General features: G+C 55.5%; 1 protein-coding gene, 1 long non-coding RNA gene and 1 other non-coding gene across 8 annotated transcripts in view; 1 reads left to right on the forward strand and 2 right to left on the reverse strand.

The window, feature by feature from the left end:
• Positions 1-1,318: 1,318 nt before the first annotated feature.
• LOC148110440 (uncharacterized) lies at positions 1,319-4,165 on the reverse strand. 3 transcript variants are annotated; one of them, XR_015724076.1, is made up of 5 exons: positions 4,054-4,165; positions 2,746-2,902; positions 2,306-2,458; positions 1,723-1,868; positions 1,319-1,601 (listed from the first exon to the last, which is right to left on the reverse strand). It is a non-coding gene; the product is annotated as an uncharacterized LOC148110440 (long non-coding RNA). The 3 variants fall into 3 exon arrangements; XR_015724077.1 differs by having other exon boundaries at positions 2,306-2,455; positions 3,789-4,165; XR_015724075.1 differs by having other exon boundaries at positions 3,789-4,165.
• LOC123789691 (small nucleolar RNA SNORA9) lies at positions 3,471-3,602 on the reverse strand. Its single transcript, XR_006778863.1, has one exon. It is a non-coding gene; the product is annotated as a small nucleolar RNA SNORA9 (small nucleolar RNA).
• Positions 4,166-9,908: 5,743 nt separating the features above from the next.
• CCM2 (CCM2 scaffold protein) overlaps positions 9,909-13,527 on the forward strand; it is a 48,860-nt gene continuing 45,241 nt past the window's right edge. For 2 of the 4 annotated variants that reach the window (XM_045793570.2, XM_087861232.1), the window contains exon 1: positions 9,928-10,072. Coding sequence is in view for 2 of the 4 variants with exons in the window: in XM_045793572.2 (XP_045649528.1) it covers positions 10,043-10,072 (30 nt within the window). In the remaining 2 variants the exon portion in view is untranslated. Of the gene's footprint in view, positions 10,073-13,527 lie in introns of all 4 variants that reach the window. The other 2 variants (XM_045793572.2, XM_045793568.2) reach the window with 2 other exon arrangements.

A 13,527-nucleotide genomic window follows, 5' to 3' on the forward strand; every position in this document is an offset into this window, starting at 1 on the left:
CAGCTCTGGGGATCCCCTCTGCAAACCCCTCTGGGGCTGGTGCTTTTGAAGGGCTTTTCCACACCAACGCTCCAGAGAATCTGGTCTCGGTTTTTTTTTTTTTTTTTAAAGATTTTATTTATTTATTTATTCGATAGAGATAGAGACAGCCAGCGAGAGAGGGAACACAGCAGGGGGAGTGGGAGAGGAAGAAGCAGGCTCATAGCGGAAGAGCCTGATGTGGGGCTCCATCCCACAATGCCGGGATCGCGCCCTGAGCCGAAGGCAGACGCTTAACCGCTGTGCCACCCAGGCGTCCCTGGTCCCGGGGTTTTACTTCCCTCTCAACCTATAGGGTCCTCCAGCCCTGGGTTTAAATTGAGAGGAACAACTCAGCCTGTGCTCTGAAACCTCAACCTGATACAGCTTTCACGTCACTGGGTAGTTTTTGGGTTTTCTCTGGTAGGTTCCGAGGTTGGGCATTTGGCCCCTGGGTGGGGCTTGCTGTTAGTCTTTAGCGCTGCCACCCTGTGACCTTGAACCTAACTGTGGCCTGCACCGAGGGCTTGCAGCCCATGCGTCCTTTGTCCCAAGGCTGGGATGACATTGCAAGTGTTTTCCCTTTCTGGCCTGTCTCCTGTTCCTCTTGGGTGGGACAAACCCCTTGGAGGATTTCAGCTGGGGCACCAAGCAAGAGGGCAGGGGCTGCCGGGGACCCCACCCTGCCCCCTGCTGTCACTGATCTTTACTGAAGATGCCAAGCCCCCTCCAGTTCCCTGGCTCCCTGAAGACTTAGGACATGTGGAACCGTGGGTTGCTGCAGGGAAGGGCCCCACCAGGGAACCTCGGAGGCCACCTCCCACTATTCCCATCAACCAGTGTGTGTGTGTGTTTGTTGGGGGTGGGGGTGCGGTTGCCATGACATCGGGAACAAACCAAATGTAAAAGTGTCCAGCTGCGTCTGTCCGTTTTTCAAACAAAGCCAACCATGTGCGTCACTCCCACACGGGGCCTGCACACTTCTGTGTACCCACGCGTGAAGGTGAGCCCCATTCCCAAGTCTGACCCACACTGGGGAGAACAAAACATAAGCCTGTCAAGGAAGCAGAACCCATCCAGGATCCCCAGGGCAAGCTCCCGATGGCAGGTGTTGGTAGCCCAGCACCCACTCAGCACTTCACAAAGAGCCCGAGCATCAAGCAAGGAGACACCTCCGGGCTGCCAGAATTTGGCTGCGACTCCCTTCACAGGCAGGGCTCCTGCTCCTTGTATCTAGCAAACGGAAAGGAGCCACACCACACGCTGAAAAGACTGTTTATTTTTTTTATTTTTTAAAAGATTTTATTTATTTATTTGACAGCGAGAGAGGGAACACAGCAGGGGAGTGGGAGAGGAAGAAGCAGGCTTCCAGCGGAGGATCCTGATGTGGGACTCGATCCCATAACTCTGGGATCACGCCCTGAGCCGAAGGCAGACGCTTAAAGACTGAGCCCCCCAGGCACCCCTGAAAAGACTGTTTACTAACCACCCCTTGTTTCCCACACAGAAGAGGTCAGAGAGGCCTGGGCCCTGCTCCACAGCAAGGATCCTTGTTTCAGGAGCAGGCAGTGCGGCACCGAGACCTGGAGGCAGAGAAATGTCAGTCAGATGTGCACACCAGGGCCTGAACTGCCCACTCCCCAGCCAGGGCCAGAACCAGAAACTCCCCTCTCCTCCCTGATGGGAGCCAGTGAGGACGCATACCTGCTGAGAGAGCAGGGGGCACAAGAGCCACTTAAATCCAGCCGCACCCTTGCGGGGCATGTCCATGGGCAGGCCACACCGGCCACACCCAGGGTCTACTTCCTTAGGCACGAGAAGGAGGCAGGTGGAAACAGCTTGGAGGCTGGCTGTGAAAATCAAGAGATGTGAGCACACAGCCAGGGACTAAATGCTGGTTGCCACCGAGAGGCAGAAGGGAACTGAACCGGAATCCCCCTCCTGACCCCACGGTGGGCTGAGGTCTCTGTGACGGGACTTGGCAGCAGCTGACTTTCCCAGGCCAACACACCACTGACCCAGCAGGGCCCTGGGGAAAAGGCTGCAGACTGAATCCCAAACCACAAAGTCAACCAATGCTGTGCCACAGAATCGGGGCCCCAGGAGGCAGATACTAGACCACTGCTGCCCAAAAACAGTCTCGTAAGCTTGAAGGCAATGAACCTTTCTGGGACTCAATCACCTGACTTACGAGATGGGAAGGTCAGAGCAAGTCAATGGTTTTGAACTTCTAGGGCAGGGGGGCTCGTGGAAATGAACAGAAGACAGGCCTCTGCAGCATACTTACCGCTGCCAATGCAGGATCAGCCTGGTGAATGTGGACCAGACCGCCTCTCGCGCTCTCCAGGCTCTGGCACCTGAGGACTCCTGCTGCTCAAACAGTGGGGGAGGGCAGACACCGAGTGTCCTGTGCTGGGGCAGGGAATCAGAGCAGAGCCTGCTGGGGTGCAGGTCAGAAACGGAAAAAGGTCAGAGGAACTCCCTGCCCGCCTCTCCCCCCCCCCCCCCGCCCCCGGTTTCAGGGATGCTGGTAGGACACGCGAGGCTCTCTGATTAGAGACAAAGACAGCTGATTCTTCTCAACAGCAGCAGCCAAGCATCAATCCCAGTCCCCACAGGGTGACACAGGGGAGCCAGGGGGCACTCAGGACACATGGTGGCCACGCAGTACAGGAAAGCCAGACCTCTCCCAGCAGAGAGCAGGCCTGCTCTGCAGGAAGGCACTACCTCGTCCATCCTGAGGCTGTCTGCTACTCCAACATCCTTGAAAAGATGGGCCAAAGTTCAGCCAACGCCTTGCTCCCAGGACCACAGACACAGGAGCCTCATGGAGTGTCTCCCGAGTGCAGCCCACAGGCTGATGTGTTCCTCGTCTGCACCTGGACTGAAGAGGTAGACCCCAAGTTTGCCAGAAGCCTTGACCTTCGAGGGAGATGTGGCATGACTAGCCACCCAGAGGAGCCCAAGAACTACACTGCCCTGCCACAAGCATCTTGGCTCATCCCTGACCGCACCCAGCAGCGCTCACACCCAGGTAGGGACCCATCGGTATCCTCCTCCCACCTACAGCTTCCCACCCACTCCCAGATTGCACTGCTTCCTCCCGATCAGGCATCTGGAAAGGAGCATATGGTGGGCCTGGAAGGGCCTGGCGTTCCATCAAGACCTGCCAGTTTCTGGCTGGGCGACCTGGGCATGGGCCCCTGTTCTGTATTGGACCCGAGACCACCTCATGGTGGTGGCTCAAAGATCTGAGCTGGGCGAAGAATTAAGGTTTAAGAATTAAGACACAAGCTGGAGTGCCCTCCTCTCCTGAGAGGCCTCCCCCTCCAGCAGCCCTGCTATAGAACTTCTGAGCACCGCAATGCGAGTATTTTAAGAAACTGAACATAAACACTTATTTAGCTTCGTCTAACCATACATGGCAAGGGGCCACCACACCAGACACGGACACCTGTCTGAAATTTCTATAACCTTGCTCTGGATGGAGCAGGGCAAGGCCTCAAACCGTTTCAGGATGCTCTCGCAAGCACTGTAGGAATGCACAGGGTCACCCCAGACCCAAGCACGCTGGAGGCTTGCAGCCCACACGGCCCCGATCAAACAGCGATACAACCGGTACCCCAGAATGGGAGCTCCGGGTCAGGCAGCCTTAGAGAGCGGACCGGACGGCAGCAGCGCCCTTCCGCGGTGCCCGTGCGACCCCGACACCCCGGAGCAGAAGACCCTCAAGTCGCAAGCCCACGGCGTACCCGCAACCCCAGCATTACCCATTGCAGCCTCTCCCGGCACGGAGGCCACGGCTCCGCTTACACTCTGCAGCCGCAAGCCGAGGCCCTCGGATGCGCTCCGCAAGGGCCTCCCGTGATAGCCGGGGGCCGGGGCGGCCCCGCGATGGGGCGGGGGGGAACAAGCGGTCAGCCCACGCCGCGGTCGGAAGGCCTTAGGTTACCACGCCCGGCGGCAGCCGCGACCCCATCCCCTCGGAGGCTCGGCCGGCGCCCTGCCGCAGCCCGCACCCCGGCCAGAGCTCACCCGGCCTCAGCCGGGCGCGGGCGCTGCCTGGAACCCTCGACAGCCTCGGATGGCCTCGGATGACCGCACCGCCCCGAAGCTACCTGCCGCCGCAGACACATGGCGCAGCCGCGCACACATGCACGCTGCGTCATCACGCAGCCCGCCGGCAGCCGGACGCAGTGATGTCACGCGGGGCGCCGGGCGCGGGTAGGACGCGGGCGGAAGTCTCTTAACGGCTGCCGGGGGTCCGGCGGAGAGCGCGTTTTCCTAGTTCACATCGCGCAGCACGCAGCCCATGCTACCGCTGCTCTGCCCTACGCGGACGAGTGCGCGTACCTGGCGGCCCAGCGTCCCGGCGGGTTAATGGCCCCCCGCCGGCTGTGGGGCTGGGTCCGCCGAGCCGCGTACGACAGCGAGGTAGCGCTCTGCCCTCGCATCCCTTTAGCGGATTGCCCAGGATGCGCATCACTTTCTGGTTTAATAAAAGTATCTTCTCTTCTGCCTTTGTGGAGAGGTCGTCCGGGTTGGGAGGAGATTTTGGTTTTAATTCTATCCCCCCCCCCCCGTCCGCCGGCCGAGGAACGCGCACGGGAAGGTACTGAAGCTGGAAAGGGTGCGGCTTGTTGGAGATACAGCGAAGCGTTGTAGGTTGGCAGGGTGTTCTCCGAGAGGAGAGGTGGGCAAGAACTACACACTCAAGGGTCTTGAATAGGAAGGCGAGAACTTGTTCTGTAGGTAAAGAAGCCGAGTAGTACTTGAAACTCATTTTGCACCTGCTAAATTCATTCAAGCATTTTAGAGTATACAAATCCCATTACATATTTTATTAAATCTCTTGAGACTGGGCAGGAATATTACTTCCAGATTGCTAACATGGAAAATAACATTCAGCCAAGGAGGTTAACAAAGCTAGGGCTTGGTGCAGGTTCTAGCTCAGACTTCAGTGCTGTGTGCCTCCCGACACTCTGCCATGAGATAATCTAAGAGAACCGGGAAGGCACATGGTTATGGAGGGCCAAGGTATGGCTGTGAGGGTGTGGGTGTATATGTGTGACCCAAAAAGCTGGGCTCCCTGAGGACTGAAAGAGAAGAGCCTTTTTCTAAAATGATAAAAAAATTCATTAGAGACGCGAAGATGCCCCAAGGAAGTTTTTTCCCAAGGAATAAGAGAGGGTGCCAAAATATTAAAAACCACATAATCAAAGCTCAGTTGCATTGTACAGGGAGGCTGCATGAGACTGACACACAGACCTTCCAGCAGTTCTTAACCATCAGACTATTGGAAAGAACTTTCTCCAAATCCACATCTCAAAAGAATAACTCCATTATTCTTCCAAGCCAACTGGGATGTATGCCTGAAAAGAATATTAGCAATTTGGCTCTGGAAGAATACACAGAGAGTTACAGCCAAGGAAATGCCAAATACAGCTCACGGGGTCTCCCACAGGAGGCCACACAGCATGGTTGTGCTTCTGAGGAGGCATTATACCTAGAGCTGGTTTGGTCCTTTATCATGTACAGGCCTGGACACTAGAAATTACAAATTCATTGAGAATTCACTCGAAGTGATTAAAGAAATTCTTTTCTTCACTAAGCAAGTCAACCATTGGATTTATCATGGGCACAGCATGGTATGAAGTGCTGCATGGTATGTGTCAAAAAACTGAGAGACATCTAGTTAGTTATTTGCTATTTTGTTCTCCTGAAGAAGATAGTGGTTGGGCAAGAGGGACAAGAAAGAAAAGACCGAAGTCTTCCCAGCCTTGGGAACAGGGAAAAGATTCACTAAAAACAAGCAACAATAAGGAACCCCACACCAATTAGTTGGAATCTAGCCAAGATGTGAGTTGGGGAAAATTGTCTTCGAGCAGGCCAATTGAGGATAAATCTTCAGTTGTTCGGGGCTTTCTCAAAAGGAGCCTAGCAGGAAGGCATCTTTGTGAGACCCTGTCTAGGTAACTTCAGTGTCCTCCCATCTTAGTCTGGTCAGGTGCATGTCATTTGTCTCGCTAGAGCTTCTCAGATACAAAGAGGAACCCCACACAGTCTCTAAAGGACCTTATAGTTTAGTAGAGGAAATGTCCTAACACGGCTAACTCTAGCATCAGGACATGCAAAGAAAGTGCTCTGGGGCTGGAGGAGGGAAAAATCGCATCCAAAGATTTAGTGGAAGAGGTGATAACTTGAGCTGGGTGAAAAAAACCCAGCAGCTAGGTCTACCAGGGACAAACCAGGCATCCAACAAAATGTGGTTTATTAACCTGCTGCAAAGAGAGAACCCTAGAGAAATCTGGGCTGTGTCTCATTGCGAGAGTAGAAAGGGAATTTTGTAAGGTTTGAGATCGCACTGAGTAATTTTTTTAGATTATTTATTTTATTTTTTAGAAAGATTTTATTTGTTAGAGAGAGAGCGCACAAGCGGGGGGCAGCAGGTAGAGTGAGCAGCAGGCTCCCCACTGAGCAAGGAGCCCAATGCAGGACTTGATCGCAGGACCCTGGGATCATGATCTGAGCAGAAGGCAGACGCTTAACCAACTGAGCCACCCAGGCGCCCTTGCACTGAACAATTCTGAGGAGGGGAAGTGAGGGTCAGCTCTAGATCATTGCTGTCATGAAGTGCAGACAACTTAGTAATTGGGTCTCAGTCTTTTTTGGCGGGGAAGGGCAGAGGGAGAGAGAATCTCAGGCAGACTCTCCCTGAGCACGGAGCCTGTCGCCAGGCTCGGTCTAATGACCCTGCGATCATGATATGAGCTGAAACCAACAGTCGGACGCTGAACCGACTGAGCCAACGAGGCACCCCGATCTCAGTCATTTTTGTTCATGAGGTGGGGCCACAGAGCAGGCTTGGGAGGTTCCTGGCAAGAAGAAGGAGGCCATCAGGACACTTTACAGCTGAAGTGTGACCTTGGGAGAAATGTTGTTTTCTGTTAACATTGCAGCTGCCTCATCAGTGTCAGTTCTGAGAAACTGAATATACACCTGGACAGTGGTCAGACCATTTATAGAAATAGGCCCACGACCTGCTGCAGGCTGCCCAGAAACCAACCCCTCCTCCACAGAAGCCTGCCCAGAAAGCTGGCTGCTGGAATTCAGACCCCTGTGTCTAGTGATGACCCAGGAAGCCACACAACACCCGTCACAATCCACATCAGCCAGATGGGCCGGCACTCAGTCAATAGCTGACATCCTACCTACTTTTTGTTCCCAGTTCCAACTCAGGACCAACTAGAGAACACCAAACACATGGGATGCCCCCACGTCCGGGTCCCGCATCAGGGCACCCCGGAGTCCTCCTTTTTCCGTCATGAAGCTCTCCCCCTCCCTGCCTGCCTTTGGGCCTCTGCAAAACCAAGGGATGCAGTGACTCCCTCATCATAGCAGGCTCTGGACAATAGCCTTTGCTTGTTCTCATTTGGTTGGTGCTTGGTATTTCCCCGATAGTATGGGGGTGCAAAGAGCTTCTGGGTTGGTGAGCACGTGGAGGTGCTGGTAGAATTGCATCCCCCGAGAGGCATGGAATCTATGCGTGCCCTTCCCTACACCTTGCCCTTGGCAACTCTTTCATCTGGATGTGTCCCTGTTCCCTCTATCATGTCCTTTTATTAAAAATTGGTGAGCAGTAAACTCTTCTCTTGAGTTCTGTGAGCCACTCTAGCAGGTTCATTGAACCCGAGGGAGGATGGAGGGAACCCCGATTCATAGCCAATTAGTCAGAAGCACAGGTAACAAGTTGCGATTGCCGTCGGCATCTGAAGTGTGCATGGGGTTCTTGTGGGACTGAGCCCTCAACCCGTGGGATCTGATGCCATCTCTGGGTAGATGAAGCTAGACTGAGTTAAATTAGTGCAGAAGGTAGAGTGAAAGATCATTTCCCCGACATCTGCTTTATGTGCCTAAGGGGCTGGAATACCTTGGGGGGTTCTAGAGACCAGCTATTTGTTTGGTATCCGTCTCAAATAGGGTCTAATCAGGAGACAGAAACAGGCTACAGGAAAGGTTTAATATAAAGCATTGTTGAGTTTAACAGTGGATTGGGGTAACAATGGATTGGCTAGTAAAAGGAAAGAAAACTCTGAAGAATACGAAATAGTAGCTATAAGGAGCAGCTACAATTCTGAGACTGAGATAAAGCTCCAGGGAAGAAACCCCTTCATCCCCAGGGCTGAGATCCAACTTTGTTAGAGAGAGCCTAGCTAAGGTCACCAAATGGTGGAGAGGCGCTGGCCGGACTTGCTGCGGGTCCCTCTAGAGTGCAGGGAAAGGTGTTCACGGGGAGTTGCCTTGTGGATATGAGGCAGGTGCTCCCAGAAGCTGGAACTGGAAGAAGCAGTCCTTGGTGCAGGGAGGTGGGTCCTGGGGAGGCCTCTGATTCTGCGGGTGCCTGCCAAGGGAACTCCCCGGAGCCTGGCAGCAAAGCCCTTTCCTCCTGCACTGCCTCCCAGCGGTTCCTTTTGTACAGCTCTGGGACACAGGGCCACTTGGCGAGGGAGGAATGCTGAGGGCCTGGCTCCATGCCGCAGAGCAGGAAATGAGTGCGTACGGAGCTGGAGATAATACACTGACCACGGGCACAGGATCCAACACTTTAAATCCTAAGTCGAGACAAGTATCAGTTTACGTTCCAGCTGCGCTGCAAAGTTCTTACTGGCAGCTTAGCTTAGTGGCAAAGTCGTGGCCGGCGGCTGCTGACTCCAACCTGCAGTGGGGCGGGCAACCCCCCAAACTGTCTAGACTCAGCTGGAAAAGGCGGGGCCGTTATCCCGCTCACTGTTAAGGTGCTAGGTTTTGTTCGGACAGAGCCCGGCCGTTGTTTCGTTACTGCATCTCCCACCTTACTGAGAGTTTGAGTAACACAGGCGTTGGAGCAGGGGAAGTCTCAGAAAGGTGCAGCACTGAGGTCCCAGGAATTAAGGCGCAAATTGAGAAAGAGAAGGGAAGTGGCTTCGCCCGGTAGGCTCCGCCCAGCACCCCCCTTCTCGCCAGCCACGCCCTCCTCTTCCTGTTGGCCCCGCCCACCAATATGCAGGGCCCGCCCTCACCTTCCTGCCGGCCCCGTCCCTCCCCGCCGGGCCCTCTTCTCCCCACCGGCGACGCCCCATCTCACAGGCTCCGCCCTTCCCTTCCTGCCAGCCCCGCCCCCTTCCCGTTCCCGTGCTCACTTTCCTGCCGGCCTAGCCCCTTCCCCATAGACCCGACCTCACCTTCCTGCCAGCCTCGCCCTCCCTTACCCACCGGCCCCGCCCCTTCCCAATAGCCCCGCTCCTCCCATCAGCCCCGTCTCTCCGTTCCTGTCCCCTACCTTGCCTCCGGCCCCGCCTTGACTCCCTGCTAGCCCCGCCCCCTCTGGCCGGCCCCGCCTTCCAGCCCTCCCCTCCCCACCAGCCACGCCCTCGCCTTACCCATGGCCCTTCCCGCGAGCCCCACCCCTCCTAGTGGCCCCTCCCCTCCTCACAGGCCACGCCCACCACCATCTAGCTAGCCCCTCCCTTTCCCTCCGGCCCCTCCCCCCGCTTCCGGTCGGCCTGAGCTAGGGCTTCCCGAGCGGGAGGCAGGCCGGGAAGTTGGCTGCCCTAAAGATGGCGGCAGAATCGAAAAGTTGGAGCCGCTCCTGCGGCCCTGAAGGGCAGGGGACGGGCTCGGGGCGGGGCAGGCGCGCTCTCGCCCACCCTGAAGGGCGTGGGGCGGGATAGGGGCGCGATAGGCGCGCTCCCGCGGCCGTGAGGGGGCGGGGCAAGGCGGGCGCGTTCCCGGCGGCCCTGAGGGGTGGGGACGGGGTGCGGGGCGGGGCGCGGGGCGGGGCCGTGCCTCGGCCCGGAAGTGCGGGGTGCGGGGTGCGGGGCGCGGACGTCCCCTGGCGGCCGCGGCCGGAGACTGCGGCCGCGCGGGCGGGAGGCGCAGGAGCGGCGGCGGCGGCGGCGGCCGCGGGGCCGGGCGAGCATGTAGCGGCCACGGGCGGCGCGGGGCTCCCGGGGCGGGCCGGGCCGCGGGGTCCGCTCGCGGCGAAATGGAGGAGGAGGGCAAGAAGGGCAAGAAGGTGAGCGTGCGCGGGCGCGTGCTCCCGAGGGCCGGGCGGGGGGCGGGCTGGACCCCAGAGCGGGGCGGAGGGGCCGGCGCCGGGGGTGGACCGGGAGGGTCCCTCGGGGCCGCCCTTCGGCCAGCCGGCGCGGGGCGCGGAGCGGTCCCACGGAGGGAGGTCTGATTTGAGGTTAGGCGTGGAGAGGTCGGGGGGCGCACACGGTTGGGTGAGAGCGTGGCCGGCAGGCCAGGGTTCCCGGGTGGACCGTGCGCCGTCGGGCCCGGCACCGGGCCGCGGGAGTCGGTCTCCGCGGATGGGGTGGGAGACGAGCCCCTGGACAATGGGGTTAGGTGGTCCTCCGCCCGGCCCGCGCGGCGGGGGAGGAAGGAGCCACGCCTTTCCGCCCCTTCCGGTCAGTGAGTCCCCCAAACCCCGGCTCTGCACATGGCCATGCCCGCGGGTCAGTGAGCAGGGGCTGCAGGGGAGTTGGCCCCGCTGAGGGGCCAGAAAGTTTTCCAGGGCCCGTGTTTTAGAGACAATGGGGAGTCAGCGTAACGCAGGAACATTTGCTGCTTAGTTGACTTCAGTTTCTTGATACCAAGTAAAAGCAAAAGCTGTGCCTCACGGTCCAGCCCGTTCTCGGGCTCAGTTGTGCGCTACCTAATTCTCGCTGAGCGATTTCAGTGACGTTATATTTGGCAGCTGGATTTCGGGCATAGTTCAAGAGGCTTCTTAGTTTATGTAGTTTTAAAAATGTGGCTTTAATTATAGGCTAGAGTAGTTGATAAAGAAACTCATTTTCAGGAGACTATAATAGCTAAGCTGCCATTAACATGGAAAACGGGGTTTCAATGAAATTTCTCTTTTTCAGGTAGAGGATTTATAATGTGCTGAAATTTCGTTAGTGTGCACTTTTGTGTGCAAGTTTCAGACAGACTTTTGTAGGTCCTCTGATCTTACCAGCCTGTGCTGGCAGGAGCCAGCTGTGCCCTTCAGTTGATTCATCCCCTTGTTTCACAAGGTGCCCCATTTTTGAAAGGTTGTATTTGAAATCCGGGGTGGCCCGGTGGTCCTCAGGGGATCGTGTGGCACTTTTTCTCTCACTTTCGTTCCTCCTTGTTGTGTTATGTCGTGAACGCATGTCTAATTAAAGTGTGGTACCAGTTGCAGTTACCTAAGTCTGGAAGACAGCCGAGAAAGTGATTCAGCCTGCAGGCGCTAGACTGCAGAGGGATGGATGCTGCCCACCCTAGAGGGGGAGAGCTGAGTTTAATGTTTCTGTCACAGCGGGTGGAAGGCTCCAGAAGAAAGTCAGTCCAGTGCATCTTTCCCTGTTTGTTACAGGCAAGTAGGCAGGTGGGCCAGGAGTTGCAGAGGAGATGGTCCATCCCCAGCGCTCTTGGCTGCCAGCATTAGTCCCGGCCCAGGAGATCACCAGTCTTGGCCTCGAAACATCTTCCACACTCAGGCCAGATGGTGCTGGCCGTGGAGGGTCACTTCCTTTGAATGGATGCTAACCTGTCTGTGATGGGGAAGCCTGGGATAGACTGACTTCTTTCAGAGCCCTCTACGAGGTTTCGAGGTTTCCTAGAAATGTGAGAATATTCAGCAATGTTGGGAGAGACAAAGAATTGGTGAGACATTCCTGAAATAGAAGTGAGAAGCCAGTAAAACTCAGGAATTTTTGAGTTGGGGGCAGTGTTAAGATTTAAGAGGTAGAGAAGGTTAATGATGAATTTCATTGTGTCTGTTAGAGAAGATAATCACTTGTTACATAGTTGCCTAAGCCAGGAGCTCTGTGTTTTCTGTCTATTCTGCCCTTGCCCTAGCTCATTTTCCATAGGCAGGCCGGCCAGCCAGCTCTGGGGCGTGAATTCCTATCCAGGCCACAACTTAGCACACTTTCCCTCTCGCTCTCTGCCAATCTCAAGCAGGCAGAGCCTTGCTGCTCTGCTCCTCTATTCAATGTGAGGTCACCTCCAACTCATGAAATTTGGTGCTTACATTGTTCTCATTATGGTCAATTAACCAGATTAATCTATTGTAAAAGTTATACCCCAAATTCAAGCTAAAGTAGCAGAAGTAATGACCTAATAGTTTTATGAAACTACAGTTTGGGGGTGCCCGGGTGGCTCAGTCGGTTAACGTCCTGGGATTGAGTCCCACATTGGGCTCCCTGCTCAGCGGGGAGCCTGCTTCTCCCTTTGCTGCTCCCCCTGCTTGTGCTCTCTCTGTCAAATAAATAAAATCTTAAAAAGAAAAAAAGAAAGTACAGTTTGGACATTTAAATTCTCCAGGTTAGCACCCTAAACATTGCAGATTTAACCTTTATTTTTTATTTTTATTTTTATTTTTTTAAAGTAAGCTCTAGGCCCGTCATGGGGCTTGAACTCATGACCCTGAGATCAAGAGTCGCATGCTGTACCGACCAAGCAAGCCAGGCACCCCCAGATTTAACCTTTAAAAATGTGGATTGGGAGGCTTTTTCAGGTCTTCAGACACTTGTCCTGGTGTTTTGTTAAGCAGTTATTCAGGCTTGTCTAATGTGGCCTATTTCTTTCTTCAGGACAGGAGTCAGTGAGCTGCCAGAGAATAAGTAGAACAGAGTGGGTTTCATAGAAAGTGGCCTCAGGTACAGCTCTGCCCTTTCTTTCTTTCTTTCTTGAACAGGGTGGGGTGGGGTGTGGAGAAGAGAGAAGAGGGAGAGGGAGAGGGAGAGAGAGAGAGAGAATCTTTTTTTTTTTTTTTAAGATTATTTATTTATTTATTCGACAGGATAGAGACAGCCAGCGAGAGAGGGAACACAAGCAAGGGGAGTGGGAGAGGAAGAAGCAGGCTCATAGTGGAGGAGCCTGATGTGGGGCTCGATCCCATAACGCCGGGATCACGCCCTGAGCCGAAGGCAGACGCTTAACCGCTGTGCCACCCAGGCGCCCCGAGAGAGAGGGAATCTTAAGCAGACTCCATACCCAGTGCAGAGCCCAACTCGGGGCTCGATCTCACCACCCTGATTTCATGACCTGAGCCAAAATTAGGAGTCAGATGCTTAGCCGACTGAGCCCCCCAGGCGCCCCCAGCCCTGTCCTTTCTTAGGCTACCCTGGCACATCTGATGAGGGTGACCCGAGCCCCTGTAATGGCCCATGGAAAGTCCTGGCTGATGGGGATGTGGGAGGAGCTGGTTGGGAAATGAGCAGGTCCCGGTACATCTGGGGGATGCGTGTGTGGACCAAGAAGTCCACTGGCTGCTAGAGGTGTGGGGCCTGGGGAGTAGGAATGACCACTGGGGGTCACTCTCCTACCAGCATGTCCCCAGAGTGACTGGTATCAGAGACCCCAAGTCCTGATTTGGGGTTTGGAGAATAAGGCTGCCTCCTTACAAAATGGACCCGAGTTCCAGGAGTTCTGACACTGTTCTGTCAGGATGTAATTCTTTTTTGTGAGAAACTTCTGTGTACCCGTGAGTTGCATCGT

This window comes from Ursus americanus, chromosome 3 (genome assembly GCF_024610735.1).
Source record: "Ursus americanus isolate L20-20 chromosome 3, mUrsAme1.1.p, whole genome shotgun sequence".
Classification (NCBI taxonomy): Eukaryota; Metazoa; Chordata; class Mammalia; order Carnivora; family Ursidae; genus Ursus; species Ursus americanus.